This window comes from Wolffia australiana, chromosome 18 (genome assembly GCF_029677425.1).
Source record: "Wolffia australiana isolate 7733 chromosome 18, ASM2967742v1".
Lineage (NCBI taxonomy): Eukaryota > Viridiplantae > Streptophyta > Magnoliopsida > Alismatales > Araceae > Wolffia > Wolffia australiana.
In genome coordinates, this window is record NC_135852.1 from 1,861,270 (window position 1) to 1,885,051 (window position 23,782).

At 40.5% G+C, this 23,782-nt stretch overlaps 3 protein-coding genes across 4 annotated transcripts; 2 read left to right on the plus strand and 1 right to left on the minus strand.

Annotated features, from left to right (window-relative positions):
* Window positions 1–2,583: 2,583 nt before the first annotated feature.
* On the minus strand, window positions 2,584–7,603 carry LOC144714973 (pre-mRNA-splicing factor of RES complex protein). Its single transcript, XM_078589806.1, has 11 exons — window positions 7,510–7,603; window positions 7,020–7,084; window positions 6,738–6,934; window positions 5,344–6,664; window positions 5,133–5,197; window positions 4,990–5,045; window positions 4,541–4,644; window positions 4,147–4,219; window positions 3,883–4,066; window positions 3,685–3,780; window positions 2,584–2,859 (listed from the first exon to the last, which is right to left on the minus strand). Exons 3-10 carry the CDS (start codon window positions 6,904–6,906, stop codon window positions 3,695–3,697), a joined length of 2,058 nt encoding a protein of 685 aa, XP_078445932.1. The 5' UTR covers window positions 6,907–6,934; window positions 7,020–7,084; window positions 7,510–7,603; the 3' UTR covers window positions 2,584–2,859; window positions 3,685–3,694.
* Window positions 7,604–11,333: 3,730 nt separating this feature from the next.
* HSFA1D (heat shock transcription factor A1D) lies at window positions 11,334–13,876 on the plus strand. Its single transcript, XM_078590079.1, has 2 exons — window positions 11,334–11,875; window positions 12,705–13,876. Exons 1-2 carry the CDS (start codon window positions 11,627–11,629, stop codon window positions 13,605–13,607), a joined length of 1,152 nt encoding a protein of 383 aa, XP_078446205.1. The 5' UTR covers window positions 11,334–11,626; the 3' UTR covers window positions 13,608–13,876.
* A 2,426-nt stretch (window positions 13,877–16,302) lies between these two features.
* On the plus strand, window positions 16,303–19,410 carry LOC144715076 (binding partner of ACD11 1-like). 2 transcript variants are annotated; one of them, XM_078589959.1, is made up of 6 exons: window positions 16,303–16,462; window positions 18,105–18,208; window positions 18,291–18,366; window positions 18,523–18,606; window positions 18,764–19,231; window positions 19,297–19,410. In XM_078589959.1, the coding sequence occupies exons 1-5, from the start codon at window positions 16,457–16,459 to the stop codon at window positions 19,217–19,219; spliced, it is 726 nt and encodes a 241-aa protein (XP_078446085.1). In that variant the 5' UTR covers window positions 16,303–16,456; the 3' UTR covers window positions 19,220–19,231; window positions 19,297–19,410. The 2 variants fall into 2 exon arrangements, with proteins under 2 accessions (XP_078446085.1, XP_078446084.1); XM_078589958.1 differs by having other exon boundaries at window positions 18,764–19,410.
* Window positions 19,411–23,782: the final 4,372 nt, after the last annotated feature.

The window sequence follows — 23,782 nt, forward strand, 5'->3', positions numbered from 1 at the left end:
ATGGTACCTTTGTTTCATTTTGTTTAACTCAAGATTTTCATTCAATCACAGTAATATATTAGTGAAGATGACTATGCATGCACCGCCAAAAGAGAAGAACATATGTTAGAGAAATATACATAAGAGAATGATGAGATAAAGGTTAAAGTTCCATTTCTTAAAAATATCAATGATATTACTAATCTTGAAGCGTAAGAGATTGGATATAGTGATAAAAAAGAATTTTGAAAGTATGTTTAATGGACTGAATGGAGACTTTGATGAATAAAGAATTATGAATATTTTGGAACTTATATTGGTAGAAAACTTTTTTTTCTAAAAGATAGAACCTTTTGAAGAGAGAATATAATTAGGAATAGAAGTGAGAATAGTTCTTCTTGAGTGGTTATTGAAAAGTTGGATTGGATTATATTAACTTGACATATAGAAAGATGAGATATGTAGTGTATGTTAAATAATAATGTGTTGATACTGAATAAAATTTTGGATTAAAATAGTTAGATTTAGAGAGACTAAGGAAGACTTGGGATTTATTAAATTTGAGGATAAAAAATTAATGCCAATTTAGTATATTCAGGATAAAGTCCATCCAATCCTATTTAATGGAATTTGTATGCATCACTATCTTCAGATATTTGGTATTGAGTGGAGGATTGAGATTTTATCCATAAGAAGAGTTTTAATTAACATTAAACAGTTTTTTATATTGGGTTTATCTTATACCTTTGAAAATTTTTAAAGCACACACAGTGAAAATTTTTAAACAGTGAAGATGATTTATTCTGGAGGTCAAAAAATGCATATCTAGGAGTATGTACTTAATGATATTATTAGAAGAGGTCTTGGTGCTAAAGGAGATGAGAAAAATAAAACTCCGACTTGTGGATGCGTAGATAGCTTAACTTTTTCGAGTTTAATACAATATTACTTGATTATTTTATATGTATAAGGGCCGTATTCATGGGTCTAAGGTCTCAGTGGCCAGGAATAGCAGGGAAAAAGTAAGAGTAAGCTCTCAATAAAATTGAGGGCATTGATTATGATTAGTGAATAACGTGGGCCTGTAAGGATTTTAATGTCATATCAAATCTAGTTCCATAGGTTGTGCATTAGAAATATTTAGTATCTAGCAACTAATTTGATAAGCTCAATTTAGAAATATATACAACTTTAGACCCCTTATACACCCATTAGATATGTCCAGAGGCCTTATGTTGATGGATATTGAGGGTGAATATTTTACTACACCAAATGAGTTACGTTGCAGAGAATAATATTTCATTTGAGGGAAAAATCAAGTTTACTTGGGACATACTTTAACACATTGTCATTTATATCTCATCATCATTCAAGAGTAACCTTTAATTCCGTATGACCAATTATTGCCTTCGTAGTGTAAAGGTTAATGATAATCTGACCTTCCAGTTCTTGGATTTTTTAATATGCGCCTTTGGTAAGGAATATGAGGAATACCAGAGAGAGAGAGAGATAGTTCATCTTAAAAATAAAATTGGTATTGGCCCAAACTTGAATAAAATATTGGGGTTTTTATCTCTTTGTCATGTTTCATTGTGCGCAATTAAAGCATTGATGAAAAATTAGCACTCTATTAAAGCCATTCAAGGTCTCCTAACCACCGGACTCCCTGATTTAGGGTCTATTTAATATTTACCATTTGTGCATTAGAGATAATATGATCTCATGAAAAAATAATTGAAATATTCACTAGATGATGGGCAGCACATATTTACTTGAAAAATAGGGCCGCGTGAGTCTCAAAAAAAGTGAGGAATTTAAATTAAACATATGTTCTAAAGCTCATGCCTGATCAAAATAAAAATATTTAAAAAATCCATGGGGGTTATAGAAGTCATGGCTGATCATAATAATCAAATACCCGACTAAATTTAAATGTAGATGAACTATGTTTGTGGTTCAAGCTCAATAGATGATAAGTAGCACAAAATGAAAATTCAAGACGAACTCAGAAAATCTCAAGAAAACATTTCCGCTAACTCGAGTGCGAAGGCTGTACAAATGTTTAATTAGCACAAATGATTTAGTTTGGATAAATTTTGAAAGATGAATAACTATGGAATGATGTAAATATTTAATTTGAAAGATTACAGGATAAATTGAAAGATGGATAAATTTTAAGTACTGGATAAAAAATAAGTTTTTCCACACTGGAGGTGCAAATACATTTCAACCTAGCAGGTCAACGTTGTCATAGACACATAATTTAGATCCGGTATCCCATTAGGTTTCAGTAAATGCAAACATTACTGGATCAAAAAAAAGTTAGTTTTTAACAAGTAAACAGAACTAATTCAACATTTTATAATCTACACAAATTATTTAATTCTGCATTAATCAATTAAACGTAAAATTATTGAATAAAAACGGTTTTATAGTTATAAAGGGTGTAATTGTGCCATCCATCTATCTACCAATCTATACATATATCAGCCCATCAACTATCAGTTTTTCATAAACATTACTAGGTTAACGTTATGTTTAGCTCCCACTCAGTTAAGTAAAATGTAAATTTGTTGAATGAAAATCGTGTCCTTACTCATAAAAAATCCAAGTCATCAAGTTTTTTTTTCACAGTCATCAGGTAGTCGTCTTTTTTTCACCTTGCTAAAAAAAGAACAACTTTTATATTCGTCTATCCTTCCACATTCACAGTCTTTTCAGGGAAATGGCCTCTCATTTTTCTATAATGTCAACACCTGCATCTCATGCCAAAAGGATAAAACGAAATGAAAAGTACCTGCGTCCACGATTTCCCTATCATTCCATCGCTTTTGAATATTTTCTCCGGCAGCTTAATAAATAATTCTTCACCAAATTCTCCTGCACCAATGTCGATTTGGTGAAAAGGACGAAGTATATTTAAAGGCAAGATAAATTAATATTCTCAACGCACAAAAGCAGAAATGCAAAGACCAGAAGAGAACTGGGCAGGAGTTTGAGTCTCATCCTCAACTATAATGGGTAGCTCCAAGGGAGAGACACACAAAAAAATAAAGACCCAAGCAGAAACATACATAAACTGAGACAAGGCTCGGTCCATGACACAATAGAAGAAGGGGTTTTCGGATGATGACGAGTCTTTCGTCATCATCATCATCATCCCCACAGATGTGTTTCATCATCATCATCATCATCATCCACACAGATTTGTCTTCGAATAAAGTTGGGCGGGAGTCACCCCGGAGGAGAGCTTTCTGGCTTTCATTCCTGTTGGAGATATCGGCTGAATAATAGGCCCAAATAGCCTCGGAAGTCACTATAGGGCCCATTAACCTACTAACGGCTAGTCAAACTGGCCGTTAGAAAACTAGCCGTTAGAGGGCTAGTATAAAAGTGATGAGTGTATTGTTGTAAAAAAAAACTCACTTTTGAGCTGAATAAAGTTTGTTTTCTTTTGCTCTTCTGCTTCATTCTACTCTACAATCATCAGTGTGAATCGGCAATTCCCTCTCAGTTCTCTTGCCTATATTCCCCTCTTGCGCTCTACTTTGAAAAAACATTTGCAGATATAACTCTTGAGGACAATTATTGAAGTTTCGGATTGCTTTTTGCATTGGGTGCTGGTTGACACTCTAGTTTTGCACATTTCAGATTGCTTTCATCATTGTTCTCTAATACTAGTCCGTGAGATAGGAAGCAGCTTACCGTTGTCCTTTCACATGTCAGAGACGGACCACAAATAAGCTTCTGTTTGGGTGGCCTGACGCTCATTCTGACGCTGGAACATCTGCTTCTCAAATCCTGTGAAAACCAGAAAAATCAATGAGTACAATGTCGAATATAAATGAAACCATTTCGTTAAAAGTTAATATCGAAACGTAAATCTAGACAAGACTAACGGACCATTGCTGCGGTCAACACCATCCCAGTGTCGTCCAGGCCGAATACCGTAACGATTAGCTGGAGGATCAACACCCCGCTTTAGCCAACTGTGGATGGGAACGGCCTGTGGAATTATGAACCCCGATTCCTTCATCTTCTCATCGTCACCCAGATCTTCAAGAGCTAGTGGTGAGCTCTGCCTTTTCTGGAGACAATGAAATAATTGTATTACAGTGATGTTCAGACGATATAAAATGGACGGATGAAAAAAGTTAAAAAAAAAACCTTGACTAGATGGGCCATTGGATCCCCCCATCTTGTTCTCTCCCTCAGCATTTTGTCCAGCTCTGGATCGTCCCTATAAAAAATAAAGAGTGAAATAAATCTCAGACTTCATGTAACTTTGTTATTGTGGATTAGTTTTTATTTGTGAAATATTCAAAACTCCATCAAACATATTATCTTAAATCCGCACCATCTAAACGTTACTTAGCCGCCCAGAATAGTATTATTTTATTCGATAGTAAAATTATGAAAACTATGATTAATTAGGACATAAATATCAAGTAATGAATAGCTGATAACTTTCAGGAAAACATCCTTCAAAGCCCATATTCTAAGAGGAAAAAACATATGGAATTGCTATCATGTCTAGGAATGCACAAGACAAAAAGATCACCTGGATCTTGCAAAAGGCTTTTCTTTTTCAAGCTCTAGATCCGTTATTCGGGCTTCAGCTTCCCGCTTTTGAACCAAGCCTTTGCCCCATTCCAATTTCTTTTCCTGAAAATCAAGACCAAAATAGAAACCCCCGCTTAAGAAATGCATGTCTGACAAAAAATAAAAATGCAGAACGCATTTGTACTCGTGGTTTCCCCATTTTCATGATAGATATTCAAACCTCCTGTCCTAAAACCTTCTCCAAGATGAAAAAAGAGATTAAAAATAGCAGTTTCTTGTCAACTCATCTTCATGTTTTGAGTAAAGAGTGAGCAACAATTAATCACATTTCATCGGCACACACCAATCATGAAGATCAAAGAAAATTTTGCCAGAAGATCACGTTTCATCTCTTTCTATTTTGTCACAAATTTTTCCCAAAATATAGAGAGCAAGGGTAGTAATGACCTTGGGTTTTTCTTTCACCTTCTGCAACTGCATCTCCTCTTTGGTTATTCGTTTGCCTGGTTCCACATAAACCCATGAATTAGTCTTTCCGATAGAAAATGAGAAAATCAATAAGATAAGTATTAAGGGACAACTTCAGTTACCTTCCTTGTCACGGTAGACAGGTTCTGCACCTCTCCCACTCAAGCTTGGGTCCAGTGCAGCAAACCTATGAAAAGATAACATAAACCGGAAAGTTTACCCGATCTGTGATGCAAAAAAAAGATGAACCTAATTCTCAGTTGATCGGAATTTTAGAAAGCTCAGGGAAAAAATTAAATCGTTTTTAGTTAAAGGTAGAACAAAAAATGCTACCTTGAGACCTCTTCCTTCTTCTTCCTATCAATCTCTTCCTTGACTTCCCGACCTGTGAACAACCCTGCCCTTCTTTCTTCTCTTGATACACCTTGCGCCTCTTTGGGTTTTCTTGGAGGAGAAGAATCAACCTTGGGCTGATGACTGCCACGTCCATGTGGCGAGAGGTCTCCATGGTAGCCCTTCTCTCTCCTTGGTTGTGAAAGATCTCCAGATGAGACTCTCCTCTCACTTCTGGGAGGTAACTCCATCTGCCTGCCCTTCCTCTCCCTTCTAAGAGGAGATAAGTCTTCTGACAATCCCTTTGAAGCTTTCCTTGGAGAAACTGGCAGCTCGGGCGACCGATATCTTCTTCTTCTCGGTGGAGACAGATCATCTGAGGCAACCTTACTCCTCAGCGGAGACGAGTACTCGTCTCTAGGCACATACTTTCTTCTTCGGGGAGGAGATAAATCTGCCTCTGCCACTCGGTTATCACGTCGCACAGGAGACATATCCTCATCTTCAACCCTTCTTCTCCTCGGAGACATCTCCACATCTGTTACCTCCTTCCTTCTCCCAGGGGGAGACAAGTCCTCATCCTGAGGTGAAGACTCCCTTCTTCGGGGAGGAGATAGATCATCTCCAACCTTCATCCTTCTCCTGGGAGGTGACAAATTCTCATTTGGAGGCGATGAGATTCTTCTTCGGGGAGGAGATAGATCATCTCCAACCTTCATCCTTCTCCTGGGAGGTGACAAATTCTCATTTGGAGGCGATGAGATCCTTCTTCGGGGAGGAGATAGATCATCTCCAACCTTCATCCTTCTCCTGGGAGGCGACAAATTCTCATTTGGAGGCGATGAGATCCTTCTTCGGGGAGGAGATAGATCATCTCCAACCTTCATCCTTCTCCTGGGAGGCGACAAATTCTCATTTGGAGGCGATGAGATCCTTCTTTGGGGAGGAGATAGATCATCTCCAACCTTCATCCTTCTCCTGGGAGGTGACAAATCCACATTCGGAGGCGATGAGATTCTTCTTCGCGGAGGAGAGAGATCATCCACTGGATTAGTGGAATGCCCAACCTCAGATGCTGATCTCGATTGCTTCGTCTCTCTCGGCTCTGGTGACGGCGTGTCGAAACGAGCTCGTCTCTGCCTTGGGGGGGATAAATCTAAGGCGCTGCCAGGTTCGCTCTGAACCTTTCCCTGGTTTGGAATGGAGACCCAGCCACTGCCGTCTTCGGAGATGGAGTGGTAGGGCTTTCTCGCTCGAAGCTCTTCAAGTCGTCTCATACGCTTCACTTCGACGTCTTCGTCTACCACTGGAGTTTCCTCAGCTGCCCATTGAAAAGAATTATAGAAAACCAACATCAGAGGAAATCAGAGTTGGTCATGTAAAAGGAAATCTACCTTCGGACTCTTCCTCAGCATCTGGATCTACTTGTTTTGCCCAAACTGGGTCCTGATCGACGATGAGGACGCCGGCAGGAGCTGAAGGCTTCTTCTTCTTTTTCTTCTTCTTCTTCTGATCTTGTTCAGCGGACTCGTATCGCTTCAAATACTCCCTTAGAGACGACATTGAGTCCTTCTTAGCTTCAAATCTCTAGCTGAAAAGATCAAAAACAGATCCCTCGTTTCAAAGAATTGAACGATGCATGGAGCCGACTCTGCATTTGAGGTGAAACGCAGTACCTTTTTCCTCAATCCTATGTAGCGCATATGTATCATCTCCAGGAATTCCAAAGGAAGTGACCGATCTATATATTCAGAAAGAATTAAAGCCGAAAAAAAGCAGTGATTCATTGGGAAATTCAATTGTGAACGCTAGAATCGAACAACCAGACTTATGGTTTCAGATTTTCAGAGGACCTAGATGAAATCGATATAACAAATCGAATCCGTAACCGCTAAGCAAACCCTAAACGACTTCTAATCCCGCCCTGTGGAGAGAAAATCAACGCTGAAAAAGAGCATTGAATAACCAGAAATAAGGTTCGGGGCCTTCCAATCGATAAATCCTAAGCCACGGCTCAAATTTCTCATAAAACCCGAATAAAGTCAATCAAACATGCCAGAATCAACGGCTACATTCTGCGAAACAAATCCCAAATTCGAAAAACACAAATCTCTCCAACATCGACGAACTACCAGAAAATTCTGTAGGAGTGAATCGAAGAATTACCAGAAAATTCTAGCTTCGTCCGAGCTGTTCTCGACCTTGGCGCGCAAGAACCATAGACTAAGTTGAAAGAATACGACTGCGCGATTCACAAGAGAAAACAAATATATTCAAATTTCATAAAATATTAATTGGGCTATTTATTCAAAAATTATTTTTTGAATAATTTTTGAGTCTTCAGAAGTCAGGTTTGACGGTCCCGGTCCGGTGGGGGCTTATAGCAAAGACCTAAACCTCACTTAAACTTCGGTCCGGTCTCGGCCTTGTTTCGATCCGTTCTTGTTCCGCCCCAGTCTGGTCAGGTTGTCTAGTCAATGTCAAAGTCAAAGTAGAAAATTTATGTTCATAGTAATGTTAAATATCTTCTACATCCAGTGGGTGCCCACTATAGTGCAGGGACGCGGACGGGACGAAAATTCGGGATGAAAATTTGTCCCGAGGACCACTGAACGGGACGGTTTTCGTCCCATGGGATAAAAAAACTGTCCGTCCCGTGTTCTCGGACGATGGACGGACGAATCTGGACGAAAAACCGTCAGATTCACATCTGAAGGCTGAGATGTAGCCACGTGGCCTTGCTATGACAATTTGCATCAAAGTTCCTGTATCTTTATGCGTGTGCAAATTGACGCTGCTCAGAAATAATACAAATGTCCCTTTGCATTTCTCTCCTCCGTATTTCCCTAAAAACTTAGAAAAGTCTATATTAATATATTATAAATATAAAATGGGTTTTTTTTCGTCTGGGACAATGGATGGGGCGGTTTTTTCTGCGAACGCAACAAAAATTCATCCCGGGAGGACTGGACGGGATGGTTTTCGTATTGTCAGACGAAAAATTAAACCCGTCCTTCGTCCCTGCATTGAATCTGGACATCGGACGGAACAAAATTTGACCCGTCCTGTCCATCGTCCACGTCCAGGACAATCCGGAACTATAGTGCCCACAGATGGTCGACTATACGGTGTTTATGCTGAGCTCAATAGAAACCTCTCCGTCGAGTTCCATTTGATATTTTTAGAATTTTATAAAAAAATATTAAATATTTATAACAAAAACCGGTCCACCCTCAAATGGATGGGCTACAGTCCCAGTTCAGTCCAACTGATCAAATCGGTCCTCGCCCCTAAATGTCCAACCCTATTCAGAAGTTTGGTTATTTGACAAGTGGTAGTCTCTGTGTTTCCATACATTTATTTCATAACATGTTCCAGGAACCATGATGGAACTAGATTCCATGTTTGAATTGTTTTCATACTAGCAAACTTTTTTTTCATAACCTATTCTACAATGGTTTGTAGTCAAGGTGTGACTTACGTATCAATATCTGTTGTCAGGGTTTCTGATATGTTCTATACTTAAAATGTAGTCTTCTAATGATACTAATATTGGTGTCACGTGAAGATAATGACAACATTTTGGATATGAAACAATGATAATAGGTATCAAGAGCCTTGGAATGGGCCCGTGATAACGATAGTGTAAAGGCCATAATGATGTCGATAACAGAATGGATAACAAATGTTGTGAATGATAATGTTTTTTATTACTGTATGCGATTAAATCAAAGTTAAAGTAATGGGGAAAATGGTACAACAGAAATAAATTTTTGCTGATTTATTTCATCAAAATTTTCTTATTTCTTACCAAGCTACAACTTGTGCTCTAAAAGATGAGTACGCCACAAATCAAACTAATTGATGTATAATACAATTTTGGGATTCCTACGGATTAGTTCAATGATTTCTTTCACCATAGAGAACCCACTTTTTGTCTTTAATGGATACGGGATTAGTTCTACTCATCATATGATGTGAACTAGACAATTATATTCTAATGTCATTGTTAAGTATCTTCGAATACAAATATTTAAAATACATGTTTAAAAGGCCAATTATTAATGTGTGATCAATATAGTATTTTATGTCCTTGATATAAGGGGATATTGAATCAAGGAAGAAGATGTAGCGAAACACCTGGCCAGGGTAGTAAAAAAATAGAAGGTATTCTCTTATGATTCCTCCTCGTTGCATTGCTAACTACAATGATCAATTAGGGGTTGACAGTTGAGTGTACCCTAAGTTACTTAGGATTGTACCACAGATAAAAGATAATACATACATAGTAACCGATAACTGTTGAGGCTTCATGAGAGAGTTGATACACTCCATTGTATCTTCTAGACACAAGTGTAGTTAGGCAACCCACACATTAGTTGCTTAATCTGTCATTTTGGTTAAAATAATCCTTGATTAATTAATATTTTATTTTTATGCAGACTACTAATTAATTTCAGCTAATAAAGGTTATTTAGCCACTCAAGTTACTAACTAGACCGATACATAGGATTATAATATTATAAACATAAGTTTTTAGACGTTAGTGGGTATACTCTTTCTTCCCTTCCCTTCTCTTGCTCTTCCTAGGCTATACTTCTATGAGACTAGATAGAGACAAGGAGATCCCATGAATATATCTAGAGTTCAGACATCTAAACGGCTTGAAAATGCTCATTCAAGGAACCAATAAATCATAAATTCAATCTGTACAAAAGCAATGTGTTTGGTTTTTCTATTTTTTTGGTTTTATATCAGTGTTCAATTTGATATTCTGTTATGCAATTGAGTTAGGACCATAAAATCCCTTGGTTTTAGAAGCTTACCATCTGTACACTTATCCAAATGAGATGTATGTATCAAGGATTTCTGAAATCAATAATTTGGGACTATTTTGTTAGGTTTGTCTTTAGATGACACAGTTGTAAATACCAATCTTCTTTGTTCTTATTCGCTATTTCAAATGCTTAACGAAATTTATGAACATCACAACTCAGGTATTTGAAAATAGAGTTCACGATGATGATCATAATTTAGAGGAGTCCTACATGGCTCAGTATGTAGCCTAGGGATCTGCACATACGCCGACGCCGACGTGTGACTATGACATCGATATCAACAGATGTACGATAAAATACAAAGATGACATCACATCTACATGCATCAAAAGGAATGTTGACGTAGTCCATCTACAGAGTCCCTAACCTTCGTCATCGTTTACTTCAATATCAACAGGCACAACCAATGTATGCAAATAGCGAAAATCATCAATGAATTATGATGCGAATAAAAGTACATAATGAACTCGTCATCGTCGTCGAGGAAGCCACCTATGTTGTCCGCGGACGACGTACACGGCATCGAGCATCATCATTGTTGTCATCGTCGTCATTGTCATAAGCTGATGACATCTACAGACCGACGGACGGAAGACCCCAATTTCTCCCCAGTGCTTGATTTCATAAGCCTACTGAGATTATCTATAACTAACCCAATCATAAGCATTTTAGAAACAAACTTTAGGGAAAAGAGCATAATTTACTATTTTACTATGTTTGTATTTTTACGATCTTAGTAAATAATGACATTAACTGTTCTTATCGTTATATATAACTAACCCAATTAGAAGCATTTTAAAAACAAACTTTAGGGGAAAGAGCATAATTTACTATGTTTGTATTTTTAGGATCTCAATAAATAACGACATTCACTGTTCTTATCCTTCTGAGATTATCTATAACTAACCCAATGAGAAACATTTTAAAAACACACTTTAGGGGAAAGATCATAATTTACTATTTTACTATGTTTATATTTTTACGATCTCAGTAAATAATGACATTCGCTGTTCTTATCATTATATATAACTAACCCAATTAGAAGCATTTTAAAAACAAACTTTAGGGAAAGGAGCATAATTTACTATTTTACTATGTTTGTATTTTTACGATCTCAATAAATAACAACATTCACTGTTCTTATTCAAACCCACGTCGCCTTGGTCGACCTCCGAGCCGCCGCTGTTCGTCGATCGATCCCCCGTAAGATCCATACTGTTCATCCTCCTCCTGATTAATCGCCTTCCTCTTCAAGTAATTTCGTCTACGGAGTTTTTCCTGATCTTCTCCTTCGATTCGATTTGGGCGCGATGTCTGTCTGCCATTACTTGTTTGAGGAATCGTTTGCCGCGGGCCTGTTGGATGTCTCCCGTTCATCTGATTTCCTGGTGATGTTCTTCGTTTCTGGATCACGGATTTGAGTTTTAATTTTGCGCGACGAGGCGATGGAGGTTAGTGGCGCTGTTGGGAGCTCTGGAACTACGAATGGCAGCCTTAGTTCGAATGCGCCGCCCCCATTTCTTAGCAAAACGTATGATATGGTAGATGATCCTGCGACGGATGCGATCGTTTCTTGGGGGCCGAGTAGCAACACATTCGTTGTCTGGAATCCGCCGGAGTTTGCCAGGGATCTATTGCCCAAGTACTTTAAGCATAATAATTTCTCCAGCTTCGTTCGTCAGCTAAATACCTACGTAAGTTTCCTTGCACTCTTAATCTTTTTTAGCAGAAATTTGTTCACTCGAAGTTTTTGGGGTTTGATCTTTGAGGTTTTTGATCTCTCTATGGAAATTATAATTAGTTCCTTGCTTAAATTAATTGGCAGGATCACAATATACTTTACAAATTGTATAGGTTTTCTTGTAAATGTCGTGATGGTTTGTTTAAATAAGAGGATAGAAGGCTGCCCGACCTTTCTTTTCATCAGTTTGAATTCCCCACTCTCCTGTTTTACTATTTTTTCCTTCCTTCCATTTAAGAGCGGCCCTTGGTAAAATCTGTGGTCTGCAGAATAAAATTTTGACATTGATTCCTTTCAGCCCAAAACCATATGTAATCTCCCAAAATCTCATGTGTTGGCCAGGAGAAAATATGATGGGGTATTGTTATATTATGGACACCGGGAAAAGATTGTATTACTATTCATTGGCTACGGAGGCTGAGAGATTCAGATTTATATAATCTCAATCAGCTCTGTTGTTATGCAAAGGATTGCACCATTTTACGGTTTGCGGAAAACAAATGCATCTTATCTTCGTCTTTGACAAATCGCAAACCCTTCATTGGACGTGAATTCTAAGCGAAAATTGACTTTTCATCACATCTGCCATCTGAAACAATGCATGATTGGGAAATCTTATATCTTATTCTGGTACTTTCATTTATGGGATTTCGTGCAAGATCTGAATTGGACGTCAATAAGAGTTTTTTTACGGATACTTTCATGGGCTGAACATATCTTTTTTTTCTGAATTCTGTAAATTGTGGAATTCTCATTTTTTCATGTTGCTAATTTTCATGCAGGGCTTCAGGAAGGTTGACCCAGACAAGTGGGAGTTTGCCAACGACGGGTTTCTCAGAGGTCAAAAGCATCTCCTGAAGAGTATCAGCAGGAGGAAACCCGCTGCTTCCACCGGCGCGGCCTTTCTTCCGCCACCGCCGCCGGCCCCCTCGTCCGCCGGGCCTTGCGTGGAAGTGGGCAAGTTCGGCGTCGAAGAGGAGATCGAACGGCTCAAACGCGACAAGAACGTCTTAATGCAGGAGCTCATCAAGCTGCGACAGCAGCAGGCGGGCACCGACCACCAACTCCAGTCCCTCGGCCAGCGTCTCCAAGGCATGGAGCAACGCCAGCAGCAGATGATGTCCTTCTTAGCCAAAGCTATCCAAAGCCCGGGCTTCCTCGCTTCCTTAGTTCAGCAGCCAGACAGCGCCGCCGCCGCCGCTCATCGAATCTCCGTCGGCGGGAAGAAACGCCGTCTTCCCAACGGCGAAGACCCGGGCCCCACAGACCGAAAGCCCAGCTCCCCTGATGGCCAGATTGTCAAGTACCAGCCGCTGATGAACGAGGCAGCCAAAGCAATGCTAGCCCAAATCCTGAACCTCGATTCCTCGCCAATGCTCGACCACGGTACGAGCCACAGCTCCCCGAGATCAGCTGCCATCTCGGAGATCCCGTCGCCGCCGGGGTCAGCCGAGTCGATCAACGAAGGGTTTGCCGCCGAGCTCGACGAGGTTGATTCCATGGTGGGGGAGAGCAGCTCCAAACTTCCGGGGATCAGTGATGCGTTCTGGGAGCAGTTCTTGGCGGCGAGCCCGCCGCTCGCCGAGGATGCCGAGGCCGGGTGGGATGTCGTGGTATCGGCCCAGGGCATGGATCAGCTCACTGAGCAGATGGGTCTCCTCTCCTCTGACCCAGCCAATTGGTAACTCAACCAAGACAAAGGAAAAGAAGAACAGTGGGAGGAAAGTTGCATAGATAGTACTAACGAATTACAGAGGGGTAGATTGTGGGCCTGATTTTGGTGTTATTGGGCCTGAAACCAGCCCAACAGATAGGCCTGATATTGTCGGGGCAGCCAGCTAATGGACTAGTGTTTTGGGGAGCTGTTAATGGGCCTGTTTTTTGTTTGTTTGGGTCCATGAAAATGTGGGGCTGGCGTTTTGAGACAGTCAAATGGTATTGACGAGTTGGGATAGATGTTAATAGACAAGGGCAGTGGTTAGGGGGATTTTTCATGGGCCCAATTTGGTTGTTATTGGGCCAGGGAACCAGCCTAGCCCATTTTGACGACGGCCGCCAACTTGCGGCAGCTCGCCGAATAGTAGACATGGTTGTTCTGTTCTGTTCGTTTGAACCAATTAGAAAATTCGCATAAAAGAACCGCACTGGGCCTCGGTCTTTATTCTGTTCTTTTTTTTTTTAAAACGAACAAAATTCGTACATTCGCACAAAATTAGAACAAAATTCGCACAAAGCGAACAAAAGCACCGCACACGGGCTTGTGCGATGTTCTGCTAGGCTAACGACCACGTCTACCGACTAGTATGGGTGGCCTGATCGCGGGCGGTGCGCAGTCGGGCGGTTGGTTCGTGATGCGGTTTTTAATTTCTCTCTCTTCCTCTCTCATTTTTCATGTCTCTTATTTTTCTATCTTTTTCCACTGTTTCTCATCTCTCTCTCTCTCTCCCTACTTTCTCATCTCTCTCACTCTCGCACTGCTCAACACTCTCTTATCTCTCTCTTATGTTGCTCATCTCTCTCTCTCTCTCTTGGTGCGCGACACTCTCTTTTCTCTCTTTCTCATGTTGCTCATCTCTGTCTCTCTCTCTCTCTCTCCTGTTGTTGATCTCTCCATCTCTCTCTCTCTCTATTGTGCGTTGCTCATCTCTCTTGTCTCTCTCTCTCTCCTGTGTTGCTCATCTCTCTCTCTCTCTTGTGTTGCTTATCTCTCTCTCTCTCTTGTGTTGCTTATCTCTCTCTCCCTCATGTTGCTCATCTCTCTCTCTTCTTGTGTTGCTCATCTCTCTCTTCTCCTGTGTTGCTCATATCTCTCTCTCTTCTTGTGTTGCTCATCTCTCTCTCTCTCTCTCTCTCTCTCTCTCTCTCTCTTCTTGTGTTGCTCATCTCTCTTATCTCTCTCTCTCTCTCTTGTATTGCTCATCTCTCTCCTATCTCTCTCTCTCTCTCGTGTTGCTCATCTCTCTCTCTTCTTGTGTTGCTCATCTCTCTTATCTCTCTTATCTCTCTCTCTCTCTTGTATTGCTCATCTCTCTCTCTTATCTCTCTCTCTCTCTCTCTTGTATTGCTCATCTCTCTCTCCTATCTCTCTCTCTTTCTCGTGTTGCTCATCTCTCTCTTATATCTCTCTCCCTCATGTTGCTCATCTCTCTCTTTTCTTGTGTTGCTCATCTCTCTCTTCTCTTGTGTTGCTCATCTCTCTCTCTCTCTTCTTGTGTTGCTCATCTCTCTCTCTCTCTCTCTTCTTGTGTTGCTCATCTCTCTTATCTCTCTCTCTCTCTCTTGTATTGCTCATCTCTCTCTCCTATCTCTCTCTCTTTCTCGTGTTGCTCATCTCTCTCTTATATCTCTCTCTCTTGTGTTGCTTATCTCTCTCTTATATCTCTCTCTCTCTTGTGTTGCTTATCTCTCTCTTATATCTCTCTCTCTTGTGTTGCTTATCTCTCTCTTATATCTCTCTCTCTCTTGTGTTGCTTATCTCTCTTATATCTCTCTCTCTTGTGTTGCTTATCTCTCTCTTATCTCTCTCTCTCTATATTGTATTGCTCATCTCTCTCTTATCTCTCTCTCTCTCTATTGTGTTGCTCATCTCTCTCTTACTTGTGTTGCTCATCTCTCTCTCTCTCTTTCTCTTATCTCTCTCTCTCTCTCTTGTGTTGCTTATCTCTCTCTTTCTCTCTCCTGTGTTGCTCATCTCTCTCTTATCTGTCTCTCTCTCTCTCTCTCTCTCTCTCTTGTTTTGCTCATCTCTCACTCTCTCTCTTGTGTTACTTATCTCTCTCTTTCTCTCTCCTGTGTTGCTCATCTCTCTCTTATCTGTCTCTCTCTCTCTCTCTTGTTTTGCTCATCTCTCTCTCTCTCTCGTGTTGCTTATCTCTCTCTTTCTCTCTCCTGTGTTGCTCATCTCTCTCTTATCTGTCTCTCTCTTGTTTTGCTCATCTCTCTCTTACCTCTCTCTCTCTCTTGTGTTGCTTATCTCTCTCTCTCTCTCCTGTGTTGCTCATCTCTCTCTTATCTCTCTCTCTCTCTCTTGATTTGCTCATCTCTCTCTTGAGTTGCTCATCTTTCTCTTATCTCTCTCTCTCTCTCTCTCTTGTTTTGCTCATCTCTCTTATCTCACTCTCTCTCTGTTCTCGTCTCTCTCGGTCCGATTTTGAACGGTGCGCGGTTTCGATTTCCGCTCAGAACCGCTCCGCTCACCGCTCAAGAGTTCGGGTCGGTCGGAAATCCGCCCAAGCTGAGCGAATTGGCCCCCACCGACTAGTCTGCTACGCCGTGTTGTACACGGTCCACGTGCACAACCTGTCTCTGTTTCTCTAATGACTGCTGCGCACGTAACGCCTGCGTATCGATTTGCACCAATGATGGTCTTCGTGTTCTCCAAGCGCGAGGGGGAAGGCTATATAAGTCTGGGGGAACCGTCAATGGTACTTAATTTGTTCGTCGCCAGTGCCAATTTGCTGATTTTCCGCTTGATTTTAGGATTCTTGTGACAAATTCTGATTCATTTTCGGCGTCTTCGTCAGGCACTGTTCTGATGGCGGTGAGTGTCTTGTCGCCTCTTTTTTCTGCGATCTCTGTGAAAATTGAGATCCGTTTCTTGTTTCGTCTCGTCAACTTAATTGCGACTACTTTCAAGAGAAATTATTATTGCAGATGCGCTTTTGATGTTATCCGCCTGTATAATTTGTGTTTGAACGCGCTAGTTACTGTAGAATAATTTGTTGATTTCGTGTTGTGAATTTTTTTGCGGTAAATGTTCGGCGCCGAAGTATCAGGGCGTAAATTTTTTTATTTAAGGAAATCTTATTTGTGGAGAATAACTAGTCTCTGTTTTTTATTTGCCTGTACTTTCTTCTCTTTACAAAACAGACAGATCTGCGGAAATCGTCCTCTTATGAGGTTGTGAAACTTACTTCTGGATTTTTGTCATTGACGATTGACCCGAGTATTACACACCTGGATTTCATTTTGCATTAAAACACTGAAAACTGAATATTCTCCTATGAGCAGAAAAATTGCAGTCACGTGCCAAGCCTTTTAAAGGATCTCATTACTACATATTCCTCAGATTGTTCTTGTGAGAATCATGAGATTTTAAAATTCCTGTCATTCTCTTCTTGAAAAGAAAAAATTCATGTCATTCTAAATTTTTGTCTTCTTTCTTTTACAAACTGGTACTCCTTGACATCAATCTGAGAACACGTCTCATGTTGTTCTCCTTGGAATCAATCTGGTAACTTGGATTAAGATCTTTCCTGTGCACTGTCCTCGTCTTTTTTCTTCAAACAGTTTGGGACAATTCGCATTCAATTACAGAAATCTTGAACTCAACATGTAAGAATACAATGCTGACATTTTGACTAACCGATATATGGTTGTATAATGAGAGAAAATTACATTTTAAATCTACACTGTTGACAGTGGTTGAGGAATAAATTTTAATTCGCCCCATTCCAATGCAAGAATTATTGACGACAACTGCATTGGAGAATGACCGTAATATTTCATGATAAGTAGAAAAAAAAACCTAATCTGTGTAGTGCTTCGAGAAATATTAGGGTGCTGTAAATTATTATGTTATGGGAAACATTATCTTAGAAGGTGGTCTCCAAAGTTAATGTGAGAAGAGATAACAATATCTCTTAGGGAGAATCCCTGTGCTGAATATGCCCCTTCCACCATATCTCATGCTTTCTTCTTCCTTGGTAGTAGCCGTTCCATAAAGATAGTAGGCAATAAAATGTAGACAGTAGGTCAAATTGGGCACGACTATATATATATATTTTTGAAAACATTTCTAAATGCAAAATATGAAAGTAATAGCGTTATATTCATAACCCACATACCTTTCATTTTGCTGCTGTCTAAGAAATGGGTTAGAAGTGATAGCATTCAGTGGCAATCCATTCCTTAGGCTTTCCGTGTAGTTCCAGTCAGATTTCGCTTCAAGTATTTGCTTTCGTGATATTCTGAGAGTTCTGCTTCAAAGCTTTTTAACTCAGTTTTTTCAGTGCTATCACAATCTTCAGTGCATGATCCCAAATTTTATGGAAATGAGAAACAACTGTTTCACCATCCCTTGTGTTGACAAAAAATACAATTATCTGAGATTATGTCACATTTATTAGAAATATTTTCAGAAGAGCTTACCCATTATTTTTTCCACCAATCATCATTGGCAGACAAAGACTGTCAAGGTCAGTAATGTTTCTCTTGGGGCATCGGAGCGAGACATCAAGGAGTTCTTTTCCTTTTCTGGGGACATCGAATATGTTGAGATGAAGAGGTCTAATTCTCTGCCAAGAATTCTATGATTTTATTTTTTCCCCCCTAATCAAATATTATTACTAACTTTATTTCCACTCCAGTGGAGATGAATGGTCTCAGGTTGCCTTTGTAACCTTCAAAGACTCGCAAGGCGCAGAAACTGCGATGCTGCTTTCGGTAAACCATTTTATTTAATAGATATCATAATCCTGATATCTATTAGTATTTCTAATAGATATCATATCATTCTATTAAATTCAGAAAATAATTTTTAATACAGGCCGATCAATCTAATATTCAACCTAAGATGGTAAATATTCTTCTGTTGAACAGGGTGCTACAATAGTTGACTTAGCTGTTGTCATTGCCCCAGCACCAGATTACCAGCTCCCTCCATCTGCTCTGGTTCCTCCCGCAGTGAGTCAACTCTTCCCTTCCCTTCACCTTTTCAATTAAATTCAGAAAAAAAACCCAAATTCTTGTCAATTATATTTCACAAACTATAAATTTAATCACTGAACAATAATATCACATTGCTTCAATTATGGATTATTGAAAAATGCATGAACCTTAGCCAGTGGATGCCAAGCCGGCTGGCGCTGGCGGTGAGTCGGCCTTACAGAAGGCCGAAGATGTCGTCGGCAGCATGCTTGCAAAAGGGTTTGTGCTCGGCAAGGACGTGATCGACAAGGCGAAGGCCTTCGACGAGAAGCACCAGCTGGTGTCCACAGCCACGGCAAAGGTCTCGTCTCTGGACAAGAAGATTGGCCTGAGCGAGAAAGTCTCCATTGGAACATCGGCAGTCAACGAGAAAGTCAAAGAGATAGATCAGAAGTTCCACGTCTCTGAGAAGACCAAGTCAGCCTTCGTCGTGGCCGAGCAGAAAGTCAACGATGCGGGCTCTGCCATTTTAAAGAACAAGTTTGTCTTCCAAGGCGTGTCCTGGGTGACCGGGGCTTTCAACAGGGTGGCGGCGAAGGCTGCCAGAGACAAGAGTTCCAAGACGAAGGATAAGGCGGAGGGCAGCTAAGATGATGAGCAGGTACGTTCGTCGTCTTAGCCTCAATTTGATACTTGTAAATAACTGATTGTTTCGTCTTTTCGCAGACGTGTTGGGTTATTTTCCTTGTCATATCATTCTATTTCATTTTCTGAGAATTGAAGGTAAACCAAAAAAAAAACTGAATTATGTTCCCATGGTGATGGAAAACTCTTTCTCTCTCTCTCTCTATCATAGGAAGAATTTTGGCTAGTTTTCAATAGATATAATTATGCTTGTTTCTAGGGAAGTATCTGATTCAGTTGTTTCAAGGACGAAATTAAGTTTTTGGAAAAAAAGTTTATTTGTGGCATTTACTAAGTTTGATAGCTAAAGTTGTGGTTTACTTTTAATTTGTTTATATTCATCTTGTCCGCCTCTATCTAATGATCTCATTTGATTATATGGTCAGAGAGCATTGTAGGCAAGTTTAAATGTCCTTGTGTATTGATTATACTTTCTTTCTTCAAGGTATTACACCAAACTGGTAAGTAACATGTGAATCAGGAGAATATCTAGAATTCATATCATCTAGAATCATTCCAATGCAAAATCTTGGAGAAAAAAGTTACATGAGTTCGGATTACGGCATGCCGAATTTTCGAGAAAGGGAACTATCAAACTTTTGCGATGATTCACATGAGATTTACTCAAAAAAATTAAAATAAAATAATTTTTATGATTACACAAGTAGTTAATCACATTTTTTCATCAGTATTTTGAAGTTTATAGGGAAGAGGAGGAAACATCTAAAAGCACCCCAATGGGATTTAAAAACAAAGAGTCTTGATTTCCACACATTTCAAGCTGTGGGGGTATTTGATCCTGAAAAAGATTAAACCCAAATAAATACAATAATAGATAGAGATAGATAGAAATATCGAGAGAGAGAGAGAGAGAGAGATGATAGAAAGATTGAGTCACAGAGAAAGAGGAGAGATATCTAGTTAGATAGAGAAAGATTGAGAGAAAGAGATGAGAGAGAAAAGAGAGAGAGATGAGAGAGAGAGATGATAGTGGAAAGAGATGGTTGTGAGAGAGAGAGAAGAGAGAGAGAGAGATGATAGAAAGATTGAGTCAAAGAGTAAGAGGAGAGATAGCTAGTTAGATAGAGAAAGATTGAGAGAAAGAGATGAGAGATGAGAGAGAGAGAGATGATAGTGGAAAGAGATGGTTGTGAGAGAGAGAGAAGAGAGAGAGAGAGATGATAGAAAGATTGAGTCAAAGAGAAAGAGGAGAGATAGCTAGTTAGATAGAGAAAGATTGAGAGAAAGAGATGAGAGATGAGAGAGAGAGAGATGATAGTGGAAAGAGATGGTTGTGAGAGAGAGAGAGATTGAGAGATTGAGACAGAGAGAAAGAGGAGAGATAGCTAGTTAGATAGAGAAAGATTGAGAGAAAGAGATGCGAGAGAAGAGAGAGAGATGATAGTGGAAAGAGATGGTTGTGAGAGAGAGAGAGAAAGATTGAGTCAGAGAGAAAGAGGAGAGATAGCTAGTTTGATAGAGAAAGATTGAGAGAAAGAGATGAGAGAGAAGAGAGAGAGATGAGAGAGAGATGATAGTGGAAAGAGATGGTTGTGTGTGAGAGAGAAGAGAGAGAGAGAGAGAGTGATGGCGAGGACGCCAACATCTCATCGACGAACGCGTCACCACGGTCAACCGGAGTCAACACGCATGCTTTGGACCACGGTCGACCGGAGTCAACCGAAGTCAACTCGCCACGGTCAACCGGAGTCAACCCTAAAGCCAACACGCCACAACCGCCAACTTGCATGTCTCCACCCGCGCACGCCTCTACGCGCGTCATGACACGACACCAAAGGCAAATCCACAACTGCCCTTTGGCGTGACACGGCGCACGTCTTTATTTTCTCGTCTTTACTTTCTCGTCAATTTCTCTTTCCTCTAAGGCCTATATAAAGGCCATTGTTTTCAAGAAACTCTTAGGCAATCATAATTCAAGAATCGAGTTTTTGTTTAACTCTTCTTGGAGGATTGCCTAGCCTCCCTTATCCTCTACCTTCAAACCCTATCCTCCGCTGTCGTCACCGTCGTCACCGCCGCCGCCGTCGCCGCTATCGCGTCGCCAGTCACCGCTGTCGCGTCGCCGGTCACCGCCTCTTCCCTCTCTTCCATTTCCCTCTCTCTCTCGTTCTCACCCTCAAGGGTCGCCCCAGACCTCCCCTGTGGTCGCCCTACCAGGCCGCCGTCCTTGGGCGCTCAAGGCCGCCCCGTGAGCACCCCTTGGCCGCACTCCCAGGCTGACCAGGGGCCGCCCATCCAAGTCGCCAAGGGCCGATGATAACACCCCAAATTCGGTTTTTATTTCATGTTATTAGCACAATTTTATGCACTGAAAGAGCATAAATGGGGTTGTTATCATATATTTAGATGAAAATATTATTTTCAGGTGATTTCTGATTTTTCCCTAATTTTCTGTTAATTCTATGAATTTTAAAGGATTTATTGGAGCTCGAAATAACTATTTTTGAATGAAAATGGCAATTTTAATATTTAATTTCGAGATTTATCAGCATGGGGATGAATCATTGAATTTTCTAGAATTTTCTAGAATTGTTTTCGAATTTTTAGGATTTTTCCGAGATTTATTTGAAGAGGAAATGTATTTATTCTAAGGAAAAAAGGTATATTTATAAGAAAAAAAGTATTTATATCATTTTCGAACTTTGAAGGGCATTTTTGCAAAGTTTAGTTGCAAAAGACCCTCAAAACAGCTCTCGGTCATGACTGCAGGCGTAAAGATGTGATTTAAAAAGTTCCAAGGTTTTATTGCAATTGGTTTATAAATTGTTTTAATGTTTTGGAAAAAAAGCGGAGGAGAGAGAACGCGGGAAGGACATATACACAAATATTTCAGGGCAGCGTCCACACGCAATTTCGCGTTTTATAAAGGGTTTCGCCTAAAAAAAAACGTCTAAGAGCTTCTCGCGTGTCGACGTGGCAAAATAATGGCCGTCAGATAAAGATCCAACGGTGCTTGCGCATACGTCAGCTACAGGAGGTAAGTTCATCGCCCGCGCAGCGCGTACAACGCGCATGCACGGGCGGTGACGTGGCGCCTGCAGATTCGTCTGCGCTGGTAGAAACGCTGGGCCACGTACATGCTCTATGTATACGCACATTCCGTCTTACCTTTTTTTTGTTTATTTCTATTTTCGCTAGGGGGTACGTGGCGCAACGAGAAGACGCCCGCCTGGAGAAGTTGAAAAGTCACTGCCAATAAAAGAACGACACGTCAACGAGCGGTTAAAAGAGAAAAAAATTAAATAAATGAATTTAATCTAAGGGCTAATATTGGTTTAAATTCATTTATTCATAACTTTCAATCCAGAAGTCCGATTGAGATGATTTTTTTATGGATTTTATCGTCTTGATCCCCTCTTTCTATCTATATAGTTGGATTATTGAGATCAAGCCTGTATTGATAGATATAAATTAATTACTCATTAGGGGTAAAATGGTAATTTATTCCATTTTACCTAGGTATAAAAGCCGAATTTCGAGAGGAGGGGGTCATTCTTGATGGTACTCTATCACAGCTGCAAGACAGAGAGGATCCCCAGCCTGGATCAACCTGTTTGGTACATTTTCCTTCATTGTATTTGAATTTTGGTGCATTTTGAATGAAATTAGTTCAATTTCTTGTTTGTTCTTCTTGATTCTGATCTGAACTTCTAAATCGCTTGGCTTGAGCGGCATGTACAAGCCCTGATTAGAACTGAGAGGAGAGATTGAGGGATTCAACTAGGCATTTAATTGCATTCCCAAAGAAAAACTCTAAAAAAATTTAACTTTGAATTCTAGGGTATTAAAACATTAGTTTCTTTTATCCTAATCAAATAGTGTAGTAGTTAGTTCTGAATTATCCAATCTACAAGACAAACAAACCAAGTTAAAAACCCTTCTTCTTAAGTCCCTCTGAAGTGAATTCCTTGATCCTATCCCTTGGATCAATTAATTCAACTTAGAGCTCCTAAATTCTTCAACTTTTCTTACCTCTTCTACCTTCGTCTCTCAATACTCTTTCCAATTCGGTTAAATTGCTCTTCATCGAAGATCAAGCGGTACTAATTATTGAAAATCATCAAATTGAACTCCTTTCTAGCCTCCCTTGGACGATACCTTCACTCATCACTGTGCATCTTAAGTGAGGTTTTATAAATTTTATTGCATAAGCCAAAATTTACAACGACAAGGGCTAAAAATTGCATAATTTTTACCCCTATTTTTGGCTCATCAATTGGCACAGTTGCCACCCAAGGGAGCCCTAGGCCGCCCCCTTGGCCGCTCTCACAGGCCGCCCAGGGGCCGCCCCAGCCAGACCGCCAGGCCCGCCCCGCCAGGGCCGCCCCAGGCTGCCCCGTGACCGCCCCTTGGCCACCCACCTTGGCCGCCCAAGGCCGCCCTTGGTCACACTCCCAGGCCGCTCAGGGGCCGCCCACCCAGGTCGGCCCTCTCAGGCCGCCCAAGGGCGCCCTAGGCCGCCCCTTGGCCGCCCTCACAGGCTGCCCAACGGCCGCCCCAACCAGGC

Coding starts and splice junctions, on each gene's coding strand:
- LOC144714973 (XM_078589806.1), bottom strand. CDS start 6,906: ATGTCGTCTCTAAGGGAGTATTTGAAGCGATACGAGTCCGCTGAACAA. Junction 5,198..5,343: donor AAGAAGGAAGAGGTCTCAAG/GTAGCATTTTTT, acceptor ATCTTTTCATAG/GTTTGCTGCACTGGACCCAA. Junction 5,046..5,132: donor TGTCTACCGTGACAAGGAAG/GTAACTGAAGTT, acceptor ATGTGGAACCAG/GCAAACGAATAACCAAAGAG.
- HSFA1D (XM_078590079.1), top strand. CDS start 11,627: ATGGAGGTTAGTGGCGCTGTTGGGAGCTCTGGAACTACGAATGGCAGC. Junction 11,876..12,704: donor TTCGTCAGCTAAATACCTAC/GTAAGTTTCCTT, acceptor ATTTTCATGCAG/GGCTTCAGGAAGGTTGACCC.
- LOC144715076 (XM_078589958.1), top strand. Junction 18,209..18,290: donor GAATATGTTGAGATGAAGAG/GTCTAATTCTCT, acceptor TTTCCACTCCAG/TGGAGATGAATGGTCTCAGG. Junction 18,367..18,522: donor AAACTGCGATGCTGCTTTCG/GTAAACCATTTT, acceptor TCTGTTGAACAG/GGTGCTACAATAGTTGACTT.